At 41.7% G+C, this 14,173-nt stretch overlaps 2 protein-coding genes across 3 annotated transcripts in view; one reads left to right on the top strand and one right to left on the bottom strand.

The window, feature by feature from the left end:
• LOC146871779 (uncharacterized) overlaps positions 1-14,173 on the bottom strand; it is a 490,516-nt gene that overhangs the window by 122,912 nt on the left and 353,431 nt on the right. Inside the window, exon 2 of one of the 2 annotated variants that reach the window (XM_085651396.1) lies at positions 12,410-12,567. The exons of the other annotated variant lie outside the window; for it this stretch is intronic. Coding sequence (XP_085507522.1) covers positions 12,410-12,434 — 25 coding nt within the window. The 5' untranslated portion in view covers positions 12,435-12,567. The remainder of the gene's footprint in view (positions 1-12,409; positions 12,568-14,173) is intronic. 2 annotated transcript variants of the gene reach the window in all.
• Positions 1-14,173, top strand: part of LOC146871780 (uncharacterized) — a 36,117-nt gene that overhangs the window by 14,491 nt on the left and 7,453 nt on the right. The window contains exon 2 of the mRNA XM_085651372.1: positions 13,141-13,170. The gene's annotated coding sequence lies outside the window, so the exon portion shown is untranslated. The remainder of the gene's footprint in view (positions 1-13,140; positions 13,171-14,173) is intronic.

Raw genomic sequence — 14,173 nt, forward strand, 5'->3', positions numbered from 1 at the left:
TTCTGCTACCAAAGGGTCAGGCTTCGCACCACCAACTTGTCTAGTGTCTGCATCGATGATATTAGCCTATGTGTTACCCAATTCTGCAGAGTGATCTACATTACGAATGGATCCCCATAAAGGCTGTGGAACCACATTCCCGAACAACATATCTATATCAGCCAGATTCATGACACATGAGTCTGCAGTTTGTGATAACTCCTTATAATATCCTGCAGGGTTTTTACGGGGGTCAGACAATGTCTGCTTAAGCGCTAACACCTCAGAACGCTTCCATGGGACATGTACCCAAACACGCTGAAAATGTGCTACGACAGGTGGAACAGCATTTGGATCAGCAGGTCTCCAAACTGGGGGAACCTCACGCATTGGATATTGGCGCGCTTTTACCTTCTTCCCCACAGGGATTTCCTGTTCGAACAATGATTGCTGACAATCGCTATTCCTGAAGGACAGTAAAGTCGCAACCGCTTTATCTACATCGGGACCCACAATTGTACCTGTTCCAAAATCAAACCGCACTAGACACAACTCCTGCGGGTTTGGGTTTGAACCATGATCCTCCAATTCCTCACAGAGGAATTCACACATTTTGTCAAACACATACCTCTGTTTTGGGGCATCCCATTGGTGGAAAACGTTAACAACTGATTCCACCTCATAGAGTGAAGGGAAACCAATCCACCTATGCGCCAGATGATCTAACACCTCTTTCTCTTCAGGATTAGTTAGCTGACTACGCAATTGCTTACGTTGTAAACCAGGGGTCACACTAGATGACCCAAAGAGAGGCGACATTAAACTAGTAACTACATTAGCTAGACGTTGTCCTGCTGAAGGAGAAATTGAGGCGAAAACGGGGGGAAAGACAGAGGGAAGAAAAGCGGGTGCAGATACAGGTACCTGGGTAGTGTAAGGAAGAGCGCCAGGGGAGGCAGCTGATGTACTAGGCAAAGTCGCAGGAAGCGCAGGGGCAACCGGTAACAAAACTGGCGGCCCTTGAGAGGGCTGCACTGCAGGGATAGGAGCCGGCTGAGGAGGAGCTGGCGGCTGTGGGAAGGCTTGCGGCACATTAACTGGAGGCTGCACATTTACGAGCTGTGGAGGCGCTGTGGCATTTTGCGCATACGGGGGTGGCGAACTTAGCAAATGGGACATTAGGGAATCTTTCTCTTTCTCTTTTGTTTCATCTTGCACAAGGGGTGACAAAACAGGGTAACATTTATCGATCCCTAGTTTGCGCTGTCTATGTAACTGCTCATTCATTTGTTCCTCCTCATTATCTTTAAATTGCACAGCTGCTTGCATCATTGACATACCTTTTTCTCTCTTATTCCTTTTTGCTAGCTTAATTTCCTTCTGTTTGGCTTCCTTTCGCCATAGGCGGAAAGAATCAAACATCGCCGGCCGGGCTTTCTTTTTAAACAATTTAACTTCCAAATTATCTAAGATATCTGTATCGAAACTACCATTTTGGGGCCATTTTAAAACACCGTCCTTTCTGGTGTATCGGATCCATACTTCATTATATGCAATGGGGCCCACGCCATGTTTTACATAAAGCTCATAAGTTGGAGTTCCAATTGGAGGAACCGGACACGAATCCTCTAATTGGGAATCCCTTCTACAACCCAAACAAAACAAATTTCCAAATATACTAGAACCAGGCATCTTCGCTCACTAGTCTAGTTTCAAACTTCAAAGGATTATCGATTACGATAGTCTCGTGAATACACGAGTCCTCTGGCTTTGGCACTTGCAAGCTCCAAATCAAAACGATCCCGAAGGATACCAAAAATCCCGAAGGATACCAAATAAACTGGGAGACGTTCCACTTATACTTAACTGAATATCGATGATCGATGGCGTCACCAGAAGACTCTCTCGATTGTTTCGCTCTACCAAATCGTCAAGGGTCGAAAACAGGGCGATTAATCAGGGCAGCAGTCCTTCGTAGCTGTCGGGACGCGGAGAACCTCGCAGAAAAGACTTTCGGACCACGTCGACATGCAGGGGTCGATGAAGTGGCGGCCTTCCTCCGGAATTTCCACACGAAGCTCCTCACGAACCTCTGGTTTGGACTGGTACCGCTGAAATCGCCCCGAGTTGGGCGCCAACTGAAGTACTGGGAATTTAAAGGCCAGCGGTGCAGGGGAACACACCCTAAGACTTCGGGTTCTTCCTGTTTCAGACCTACAGAAACACAGAGTCTTCTGGGTGAAGTCAAAGATCGATTTATTGGCTGCAGACCAATTACAGGTATCCGAGAAGTACAACACAATGTATGTTCTCAGGAGACTGCTTAAACTTACAGAAACGGGCTTCTCCTTAAATACAAAATATCATGCTTCAGGCACACATTCCTCGTTTTATGATATGGTCATTCACATGTATTCATTACAAACGAAAAGGCAGAGTCATGATGACCATCCCACATTCCAGTTAAGCCAGCCCACAATTATTTACCCAGCGAGGCTCAGATCCCACATCAGATATCAACAGGCCCCAATAAACACGGGCATCTCCTGTTTAGAAAACAAGCCATAAAGCAGGAAGAGTCAGGTGTGAAAGAGATTAGCCGGAGGCTTGTGTGGGATGAAAGGGCTTTATGGTGTGTCAAACCCTGATGCTAATCACAGGTGGCCGAAGGACGGGGAGCTCGTGGGACCGGACTGACCTGGGGCAGCGGAGCCAAGCTGCACAGGTCACAGAGAAGTCAAACAGAAAGCACATGTGTTCTAAAGGCCCGTATTTGTTCGTAATGTGTAGCCTATGTGAGGGCAACCATAAGATGGCCACCGCTCCAAGATGGAACCCACGAAGTCACTGTGTAACATCGTATACATAGTGCATTTATCAATGAAATGTTATGCAAAGCACTTGTACATACCGCATTGACCATTCGCGGTTCGCTAATACCGGAATAGACAGGGGTAGGGCCCTGCCTCCTACGCGGTCCCAAATTTCAAAGTACCACAGCATACTCACATACAGATCGCCCTGCATACTCAAACACTGCTCAAAATGCATACGCACTCTCTGCTAACTCTGCACATTTACACACGGCTGGCCCTGAACATTTACATACTGCTCACTTTACATATGCACACACTGCTTAGCTTGCACACTTACATACTGCTGGCCCTGGACACCCACATACTGATCACCCTGCATACTCACATACTGATCACCCTGCATACCCACACACTGGTCACCCTGCATAATTGCACTTAGCTCACCCTGCATACTTACACTCTGCTCACCCTGCACACTCACACACTGCCGGACCTGGACATTCACATACTGCTCACCCTGCATACTCACGCTCTGCTCACCCTTCATGTTCACACATTGTTCAGCCTTCACGCTCACACACTGCTGACCCTGGACACCTACAGTCTGCTCACCCTGCATACTCACTCTGCTCACCCTGTATATTCACACACTGCTCACACACACACACTGCTCGTCCTAGATACCCACATACTGATCACCTTGCACACTCACATACTGATCACCCTGTATACGCACCCTCTGCTCACTCTGCACACTCACACACTGCTGGCTCTGGACATCTACATACTGCTCACCATGCATTATGCGCACACTGCTTAGCTTGCACACTCACATACTGCTGACCGTGGGCACCTACATACTGATCACCGTGCATACTCAAACACTGCTCACCATGCATACGCACACTCTGCTCACTCTGCATACTTACACACTGCTGGCCCTGAACATTTACATACTGCTCACTCTACATATGCACACACTGCTTAGCCTGCACACTTGCATACTGCTGGCACTGGACACCCACATACTGAAAACCCTGCATACTCACATACTGATCACCCTGCATACTCAAACACTGCTCACCCTGCATACACACACTCTGGTCACTGTGCACCCTCACACACTGCTGGCCCTGGACATCTACATACTGCTCACCTTGCATATGCACACACTGCTTAGCCTGCACACTCACATACTGCTGGCCCTGGGCGCCTACATACTGATCACCCTGCATACTCAAACACTGCTCACCATGCATATGCACACTCTGCTCACTCTGCATACTTACACACTGCTGGCCCTGAACATTTACATACTGCTCACTTTACATATGCACACACTGCTTAGCCTGCACACTTACATACTGCTGGCCCTGGACACCCACATACTGATCACCCTACATACTCACATACTGATCACCCTGCATACATACACTCTGCTCACCCTGCACACTCACACACTGTTCACCCTGCACACTGCTGACCCTAGACACCTACACTCTGCTCACCCTGCATACGTACACATTGCTCACTCTGCACACTTACACATTGCTGGCCCTAGATACCCACATACTGATCACCTTGCATACTCACATATTGATCACCCTGCATACTCACACACTGCTTACCCTGCACACTTACACACTGCTGGCCCTGCATACCCACAAATTGATCACCTTGTATACTCACATACTGATCACCCTGCATACTCGCATACAGATCGCCCTGCATACTCAAACATTGCTCACCCTGCATACGCACACTCTGCTCACTGTGCACACTCACACACTGCTGGCCCTGGACATTTACATACTGCTCACCTTGCATATGCACACACTGCTTAGCCTGCACACTTACATACTGCTGGCCCTGGACACCCACATACTGATCCCCCTGCATACTTGCATACTGATCACCCTGCATACTCGCACACTGGTCACCCTGCATAAGCACACTCTGCTCACCCTGCATAAGCACACTCTGCTCACCCTGCATACTCACGCACTGCCGGACCTGGACATACACATACTGCTCACCCTGCATACTCACGCTCTGCTCACCCTGCATATTCACACACTGTTCACTCTGCATACTAACACACTGCTGACCGTAGACACTTACACTCTGCTCACCCTGCATACATACACACTGCTCAGTTTGCACACTTACACATTGTTGCCCCTGGATACCCACATACTGATCACCTTGCATACTCAGATACTGATCACCCTGCATACTCACATACTGCTCGCCCTGCATACGCACCCTCTGCTCACTTTGCACACTTGCACACTGCTGGTCCTGGATATCTACATACTGCTTGCCCTGCATATGCACACACTGCTTAGCCTGCACCCTCACATACGGCTTGCGTGGGCACCCACATACTGATCACCCTGCATACTTACATACTGATCACCCTGTATAATCACACTCTGCTCACCCTGCATACTCACACACTGCTCACCCTGCATACTTACACTCTGCTCACCCTGCATACTTACACACTGCTGGCCCTGAACATTTACTTACTGCTCACCTTGCTTATGCACACACTGCTTAGCCTGCACACTTGCATACTGCTGGCCCTGGACACCCACATACTGTTCACGCTGCATACTCACGCTCTGCTCACCCTGCATATTCACACACTGTTCACCCTGCACACTAACACACTGCTGACCCTACACATCTACACTCTGCTCACCCTGCATACATACACACTGCTCACTCTGCACACTTGCACATTGCTGGCCCTGGATACCCACATACTGATCACCTTGCATACTCACATACTGATCGCCCTGCATACTCACGCTCTGCTCACCCTGCGTATTCACACACTTTTCACCCTGCACACTCACACACTGCTGAACCCACACACCTACATTCTGCTCACTCTGCATGCTCACACACTGCTCACCCTGCACACTCACACACTGCTGGTCCTGGATACCCACATACTGATGATCCAGCATACTCATATACTGCTCACCCTGCATACTCACACACTGCTCACCCTGTATAATCACACTCTGCTCACCCTGCATACCAACACTCTGCTCACCCTGCATACCTACACTCTGCTCACCCTGCATACTCACACTCTGCTCACCCTGCATACACACACTCTGCTCACCCTGCATACTCACACTCTGCTCACCCTGCATACTCACATTCTGCTCACCCTGCATACTCACACTCAGCTCATCCTGCATATTCACACATTGTTCACCCTGCACACACACACTGCTGACCTTACACACCTACATTCTGCTCACTCTGCACGCACTCTGCACGCACTTTACACTCACTTTGCACTCACTCTGCATGACTCAGACGACAGATGTAGGTCGTCACTTCAATCAAGCTGAGTTTTACCGGTTTAGAAATAAAGCGGAAACAGGTTTGGAATGTTATTTTAGAAGTACTTACTGAGGTCCAAAGGCCTCTTCAAATGCAAGTGTGAACGTGACAGAAGTTGGTTTGCAAACTTTGAGTTTTTAAAAGTATTTTTTTTATTAGGCACTCATCTGTCTTGAGTTTTGCATGTAAATGGAAATCATAGAAACAATAGAAAAGTAAAGATGATTTAAAAGCAGTTCTTTCCAGAGTGTCAGTAAATGAAGATATGTATTCTGGGAGGAAGTGCAATCTAGGTCTGGGAGGGCCGATCATTGACAGATTTTCTAGACGTACATGTAAAAACACAATTCCAACCTAAATAAACAAGCAGCACTTCGACGGATCGCAAAGCAATCCACTTGTAAAGAAAACAATTAAAAGAAACTTGCAGTGGCTCATGCATGCATGCCACTGCGAGCATATGTTTTGAATTATCTCAGCTGTCACGCCGCAATAATTCAAAACATATGGCCTCTGGTGCGTGTAACAGATACCAATAGGCCATAGGCGGAGCTACATGGCCAGCTATGGCCTATTGCGTGTTCTGTTTTAAAACAGCATACATCCGAAGGCCAATAAAATTGTAGCTTGGATTCCACAACAGCATGAGCATTGTAGAATGCAAGGTCCACTTTCAAATCCCCCAGAATAGGCTTGCGCAGCGTGACACTGCATGCATAGTGTACGGCACACTCGAGACCTAAAAAGGAGAATGAACAAGTTAAACAGATGTAATACAGTAGTTGTAGCAATCAAAACAATATTGAAGTGAACATGCTAGTTAACTAATATGTTCTAAAAGCTATTGTTTATATAGTATTTGTAAGAGTTATTGGAATATTGAGCATATCTTTCTAAAGTCAAGTATCCCTTACAAGCTTGCAATCGCAAAATTGGCTGCCAACATCTTTCTCAAATTAGATACCTGTCACAAACCTACACATCTTTTATTTATGAGCATGTTAGTTATTGCTATTATTGCAGTAACTGCAGTTTTACATACTTTCTCTCTGCAAAAGTGTTTGCCTGTTTACCATATTTGCTACAGACAGTATAAACACTGAACATAACTTAGTAGTTCTTTAATTGTTAGCGGTAGAGATTACAGTTTGTAGTCTATACCTCTTTTTAAGTAAAGTGCCAATATATGACTGGACTTAGATACTATTTATACATTTATAAGTTACATATCTACAAACTCAACAGACACCACTTCACCTCACAAAATGATTTGCACATGCTATCCTACTAAATCCTGTAAGTTTTTGATTAGTTCAGATGCTCTCTCCATCACCATCCTGTTTTATACTGCTTTGTTTGCCATAAGATGCTCAGACGTGAGTCCCTTGCTCACTTTGCTTTTGACTTCAGGGAAACCTGAATGAGATGGCTGTAATGCCACAAACCAAACCTACAAACCTTGTTTCCTGTCTAGAAAAGGCTGAGCTTAGCAGTTTTGGCTAGACTGTTACCATAAAGCACAAGGTCAGACTAAATTGTATATGGCCATGTCTAAACTAGAATGGCACAATAGGCTAGAACACTGATGGATTAAGCTTAAATATTATGGCTAGTTTAAGTGTTTCATTAATTCAGATGCTACGTCCATTACCCCTCCCTTTTATACCAAAATCTACTAAATACAGTTTCAATTATGTATTTGCTTTAACATTATTTTAATTATACCATACTTCACACATATACTACTTGTTTCTAAATATATTTTTTTACGTCTTAACCAACATCAATAGAGATTACAGTCTTTCAAATATAAAATTTGCTTAATCTCTACCAATATCTTTATCAGGTCAAATACAATTTACAGACTACCAAGTACTTAGTTTTTACAAGCATGTCACTAAAATAACTAGCAAAAGAACTATAAACGGGTTTGAAAAAACACATACAGCTGCGCCTCTTAGCAATGCGACATTTGACTTATTGTATAAAGTTTCAGTTATGTACTTTGTTTGGGTGCAGGTGTTACCTGCTTTGCCATAGATCTGCATATAATGCTAATTTTTGAATGCATCTTTCTACTCCTTTTACTGCCATATATGCATGTAATATTTACTAAACCAACTGTTGCCATGTTTATCGCATCAAGTACGTATCCCATGCTTGTACATACTTCATACATTTTTTTTTTTAGACCATTTTTTTATTAGCAAATAAATCTACGGTGCATCTTTAAAATCTGTATACCGTATCAGCATCATATGACATTGTCGGACATATCTTTGTTGATCCTATTTGCACAGTTCTTGCACATTCACACTTGGGAAGTGCTAAAGCCGGCCTTAAGCAGTCATCTGCATATATCTTGTTACATACAATACAGCAATTAGTACCCTTCACTGGTACAGCTAACATACATGCCCTTGACAAGAGATAACTTGGTATTTGACACCCCTGTTTAGTCTATACTATGTCTATACGTCACATAACGTGTGAGTCATTTTGTTTGAACTAAAACACCCACAACAATAACCATCATCCCCATCTTCACCCTGCCCCAACAGGCTCGGCGACTAATTATTGAATAATCAAGTATCTAGTTTATCAACGCTAGTTTTGCATTTGGTTTGCATGAACATCAAGCCATTGAGCCATAGCGAAACTCCTCATGCCCTAAGACCCTAGGACCCACGTGCCATTTCTCTCCACCAGATACCATACATCCCATCCTATGCATCAAATTCCAGTATGTCTAGTGCCCCCAGCTCCTCCAGTAATTGGTACCACTCCAGTGGTATGTAGCTCTGCGCCCTCCACTCTGCCCCATTTCAGAACCTCATCATGCCAGGCCTTCTGCAATGGCACCCTGCTAGCTTTTCAATGCATTGTTAAGTTGCACTTAGCTAAGATGAGTGCCAGGTTGTTAAATTTTGTAGCCGGACTACCTTTCTTCCCTTTAGGACCCAACCGTAGTAGGCAGTATACTGGGCTATCATTGCCCCTCACTAGTGCTATATTAGTTAATATTGTGGTTATTGCCTCCCAATAACGCCATAGTCGTAGGCAGTTCCATAACATGTGCATCAAATCTGCCACCTGTGTATGGCAGTGCAGGCACATATCCAAATGGTCTGGGAACATAAAACTCCGTTTGTATGGCGTCACATATGTCCTATGCAGAAGCATAAGTTGGATGAATTTAAACTTTGGGTTCCTTGACACCTTTCTAGGGTATTCCGTCAATACATCCCAGTCCTTATCACTAGAAGCCCATTCTACGTCCACTTCTCGCTTTTCTCATAAAACCCAGAGAGGCACTGCTGACACCACCCTTATGCTTCTGTACAACCACCTGGTGAGATGTCCACCAATGCCCATCAGGTGCTGCATTGTGACTAGCACATGCATAGCTGGTTTCACCCTTTATGGTGTCCATGTATTGCGGATATAGTAAAAAAAAGCTTGCATGTAACAAAAAAAGAGTGTCTGGTGCTCCATGCTCCCTCACAAACTCATCATGCAGCAATATAGTACACTCTTTGAAGAAATCACCCACTGTATTCATTCCCACTGCTCTCTATGCTGCAATTTGACGCTTAGTAATTCTGCCCATGTATGTCGAATCCCAAAAGGGGTATAATGGGGGCATATGGAATCGCCTTTTTAGTGTAATGAACTGAATGTTTCCAATAAAGTAACATAAGTCTCAGGGGTGTGGTGCTGACAATGATATCCTGCTATTAGGCAACAGAAGTGAATGTAGTTTGCCCCTTTGCCATGCTGAATGTATCATGCCTATATCCTGCAGATAGCGACCCATCAGTCAGTACGCCAGCCAGTGCAGTTGGCTTGCATAACAGTATGCTTTCAGATCGGGGACTCCAGCCCTCCCTGTTTAGTATCTAAATACAACTTAGCTAGTACTATGCGCTGTCTGCCCTTACCCCATATTAACTCAATTTGCAGAGTGGAGAGCACTGCAAACATCCTAAACGGTACCAGTATAGGTAGGTTGGTAAAAAAGTACAACATCCTGGGCAGCACCACCATCTTAGTAATTACCACCCTCCCCACCACTGAAATAGGCAGTGTGACCCAAACCTTAATTTGAGGCCGCAGTGAATTAATAGATCTCCCCAAGTTAGCCTTCAAAAGGTCTTCGGCTGCCTTATATATATCTTGATCCTAAGATATTTAAATGTGACAGGCTCTATCTGAAATGACCAATCTCCAAGTACATACTTCATACATAACATTCAAAGCTCAATAACTGTGAAAGCACAATAAGGACAACAATGTTTATAGCACACCACTTCACTTTCTAGCAATGTTTATCACTAGCATTATGATAAGTATACTTTTAGAAACTTACTTGTAGCAATAATGTCTAAGTATTTCACTATAGGTACTTTTGTTTTATTATTGTTTTTTATTAGGCTAAGCAAAAGGTACATAAAATACATTTCACCATTGAATTAAAAGTCATAATTATTAGAACCTAGTACTACATAAAATAGCCTTTTTCCCATAGTGCAAAACAAGATGTAAAACTTGATTTAAAACAGTAATTTCCTATAAGCCAATACTTAAATTGTAAAGTGATAATCTGCAATAACCAGCAAAAACAGCGCCACACCATAATGAAATGCAAACATCATACAGTGCAATTACTATAAACCAGTAGCAGCCAGTATCATCATTAATATTTGAAATGATACAAATGTGCAAAAGTAAGCAAACTTCATAAATTGCAATTCCCCTAAAAAAATGCTGATGCTTTTTGCTGATATGATTGCCAAATATCGAATGAACAAATACTCATAATTACATTGCAGTATCTGAATATATTTATAATTGCAGAACCCGCCACAAAATCGACTTCTATATCAGCGTAAAATGTAACCCCCCTCACCTCGACTCCTCTATATTTCTAAAGTAAGTCCAATTCTTTTCACATGTTTAAATGGCCCCTACCCTACTGGAGTAAGCTTTTTCAAAATTACGAGTCATCTTCATTTCGCCTGTGAGGGAACTATACTGGATTTCCAATTCTGGAGTAATAACTAACGAGCTACCATGAAAAAGATAGATAAAAATTTCTCTTCAGCCTTTGTTTGCTTTTCTCTGTCTTTACATATTACAAAAAGGGCTGATTTGGGCTAAGGCTAGATTCTCTTCCCGATTGCTAGCTCTATTTCCTTAAAAATTCCCTCCCACAAAAATTCCAATCGAGAACAAAAATGAAAAATATGGTGCCAAACCCCCCCCCCCCACCCCTGAGAAATTGCTTGGCACCTAAAACACTTATTTTTGGTCTCAGGTACATTTTCCCCAATGCCTCCGGGGTAAAATAGGCAAGCCACTGTGATAAAAATGCCATTCTTTTAAAGTTGGCTGCATGTAACAATTTAGTTCTTGGATAGTATATAGTCTCCCAATCTCTGCATGAAAACACACACTGCGTTATATTACCAGCTCTTTCTAAATGTTTGTCAACCAGAGGTGCCTGTCCTTGTTGATGTAGCAGCCTATACCAATTGCTGGTACCTTTCATTTTGATCCCATATAATGCTGTCGTTGATTCTGTAGGAGACTCCAAGAGAACGTTAACGTCTTTCCAAAAATAGACAATTGGAATATATTCGAGCAAGATAGGTTTCGTGGGGTTGTTTGCCCTTTCCATTACTACTTGCCAAGTTATTACCCTATTTTGAATCTTAAACTGCCTCAGCTTTTGTAACCCATAGTCTTCCCAGTTCCTTAGGTGACTTGTCTTTAGCTGAAGGCTGAGTCTGGTACATTACTTTAGACTCAAATATTGTACACCCAAGGAGCCTGTCTTTAGAGCAAAAGCTTAGAGCCTAAAAGGGTATACTTTTAGGGTCTTATATCTAGTCTTTTTGGAAGTTTGAAGGTTTTTAAAAACACCCGTGTTTGCAAGCTGATTTCTTGTAACATTCTATCAAAAAAGAAGCTACTTCAAATACCTTTCGATCCTAACACACCTGATACTATATATAACAAGGTGGCCTTATAATATGTTTTTAGATGCACCAAAGCAAGTCTCCCCTGTATCGTGCATAACTGAACACCCGAAAGCTTCGCCCTTGATGCCTTTTTCCCCCAAACAAAACTTCTAAACATGATTTCCATTTCTTAAAAATGTAAGACAAATTGATTTTTCTGGAAACATTACTAAATAAAATAAGTAATAGCGATATCAACATTTTGATCAATGAAACACTACCCACCAAAGTGAGATGAAGCAGCAACCATTGATCCAACAATCTCTTAATTTTATCTTTTCTTCTGATATAATGTAAAGAATATAATTGATGATATTGACCAGTTACAAAAATCCCGAGATATCTCATTAGGTCCTCTTTTTCTGCTTGAACCGTCAAACATGCTGAAAGACAAGTTAACTCAGTGTTAATTAACAGCAATGACTATAGTTACCATAGATTGTTTATACTATAACTACAATTTACTAGCTCTTTACCTGTAAATCATACAAATTACAATATTTCAAAAATACGCTTTGTCAGTACACTGCCAATAAATTACTCTAATTACATACTTTTCACACACTTACAACAACTACATCAATTCGAAAGACGCCATTTTACTTGCTAACAAACTGCATAAAAAGCATTATAATAAATTCAATTTCAGTCACTTGCTTAGATAAACAATATTTTAATATTCACTACCATTACCACAGATAGCGCTCAGCTTTAACTAGTTTGGCAGGTGTTGTCAATCATCAGTACTAATTATCATCATGCTTCATCAATAAGCCTGTAAACTCAATAACTCTTGAAATTACTCTAAAAACAACACAATTCAGAGCACACCTATGTGCTATACGCCCGAATAATATATATTTGCTATATTTTAATTACATTTCTTTAACATATAAACTATTTGTATGCAAATCTCTTGCATGTACTATCCTTTAATATGTTTTTTTTTTTTTTAGATATCTACAAAAGAAAGAAATATCTGCAAGGTAAGAATTATATTGTACAAAAATCAAGTGTTATCTATATATATACATTGTTTATCTCTGTTACAATTATATATTAGAATTAGATCATATTATCTTTATTACAACTAACAACATAAACACATTAAAACCATATTTCGCAAGTACAGTGAAAATACATGTATATGTAAACACATGTAAAAGCTATACATCTATAAAAAGCAAAATATAAATATACAAACAATTAGCACTGCTCTTAAAGAAAATCTTTATAGAACAATATAAAATGCATAGTGTTATACAAGCCGATTAGGCATGAAAGGTTTGCTATAACTTCTAGAGGCAAGCAATGTTTACCAAATAGCACTTTTGCTATTATTCACAATTATAACAAACCGACATATATACGGGATGCAGAAGACTTACATTACATAATGGCCCTAGGAGACTCTCTATATACAGAAATCCATACTGGGAAAATTGTAAAAGAGATTTGTTTGCAATGATAAAACAATTAGGAATACCAACATTCTTCTTAACTTTCTCAGCAGCAGAAACAAAATGGTTCCACTTAATAAATATATTATTACGCATCGACAATAAAAATGAATGCACTAGAGAGGAATTTCAAAGTATGTCATGGGAAACAAAATGTACATTAATACAACAAAATTCTATAATATGTGCACGCCATTTTGATTATCAAGTTAGGCAATTATTTAATTGCATATTATTGCATAAAAGTCATCCAATTAGAAAAGTTATAGATTTTTTTTACAGAATTGAATTTCAACAGAGAGGCTCACCGCACATACATGCATTGTTATGTTATGGATAGATAATGCTCCACAGTATGGCAAAGCAAAAGATAAAGAAGTCACACATTTCATTGACCAACACATAACATGTAATAAAACAAATACAGGTGTAGAATCTTTATTACCATTACAAAGACATGGTCATACAAAAAATTGTCGCATAAAACATAAAATAACATGTAAATATCAATATCCTAAGTATCCGATGG

This window comes from Triturus cristatus, chromosome 1_1, assembly GCF_964204655.1.
Source record: "Triturus cristatus chromosome 1_1, aTriCri1.1, whole genome shotgun sequence".
In the NCBI taxonomy this organism is placed as follows: domain Eukaryota; kingdom Metazoa; phylum Chordata; class Amphibia; order Caudata; family Salamandridae; genus Triturus; species Triturus cristatus.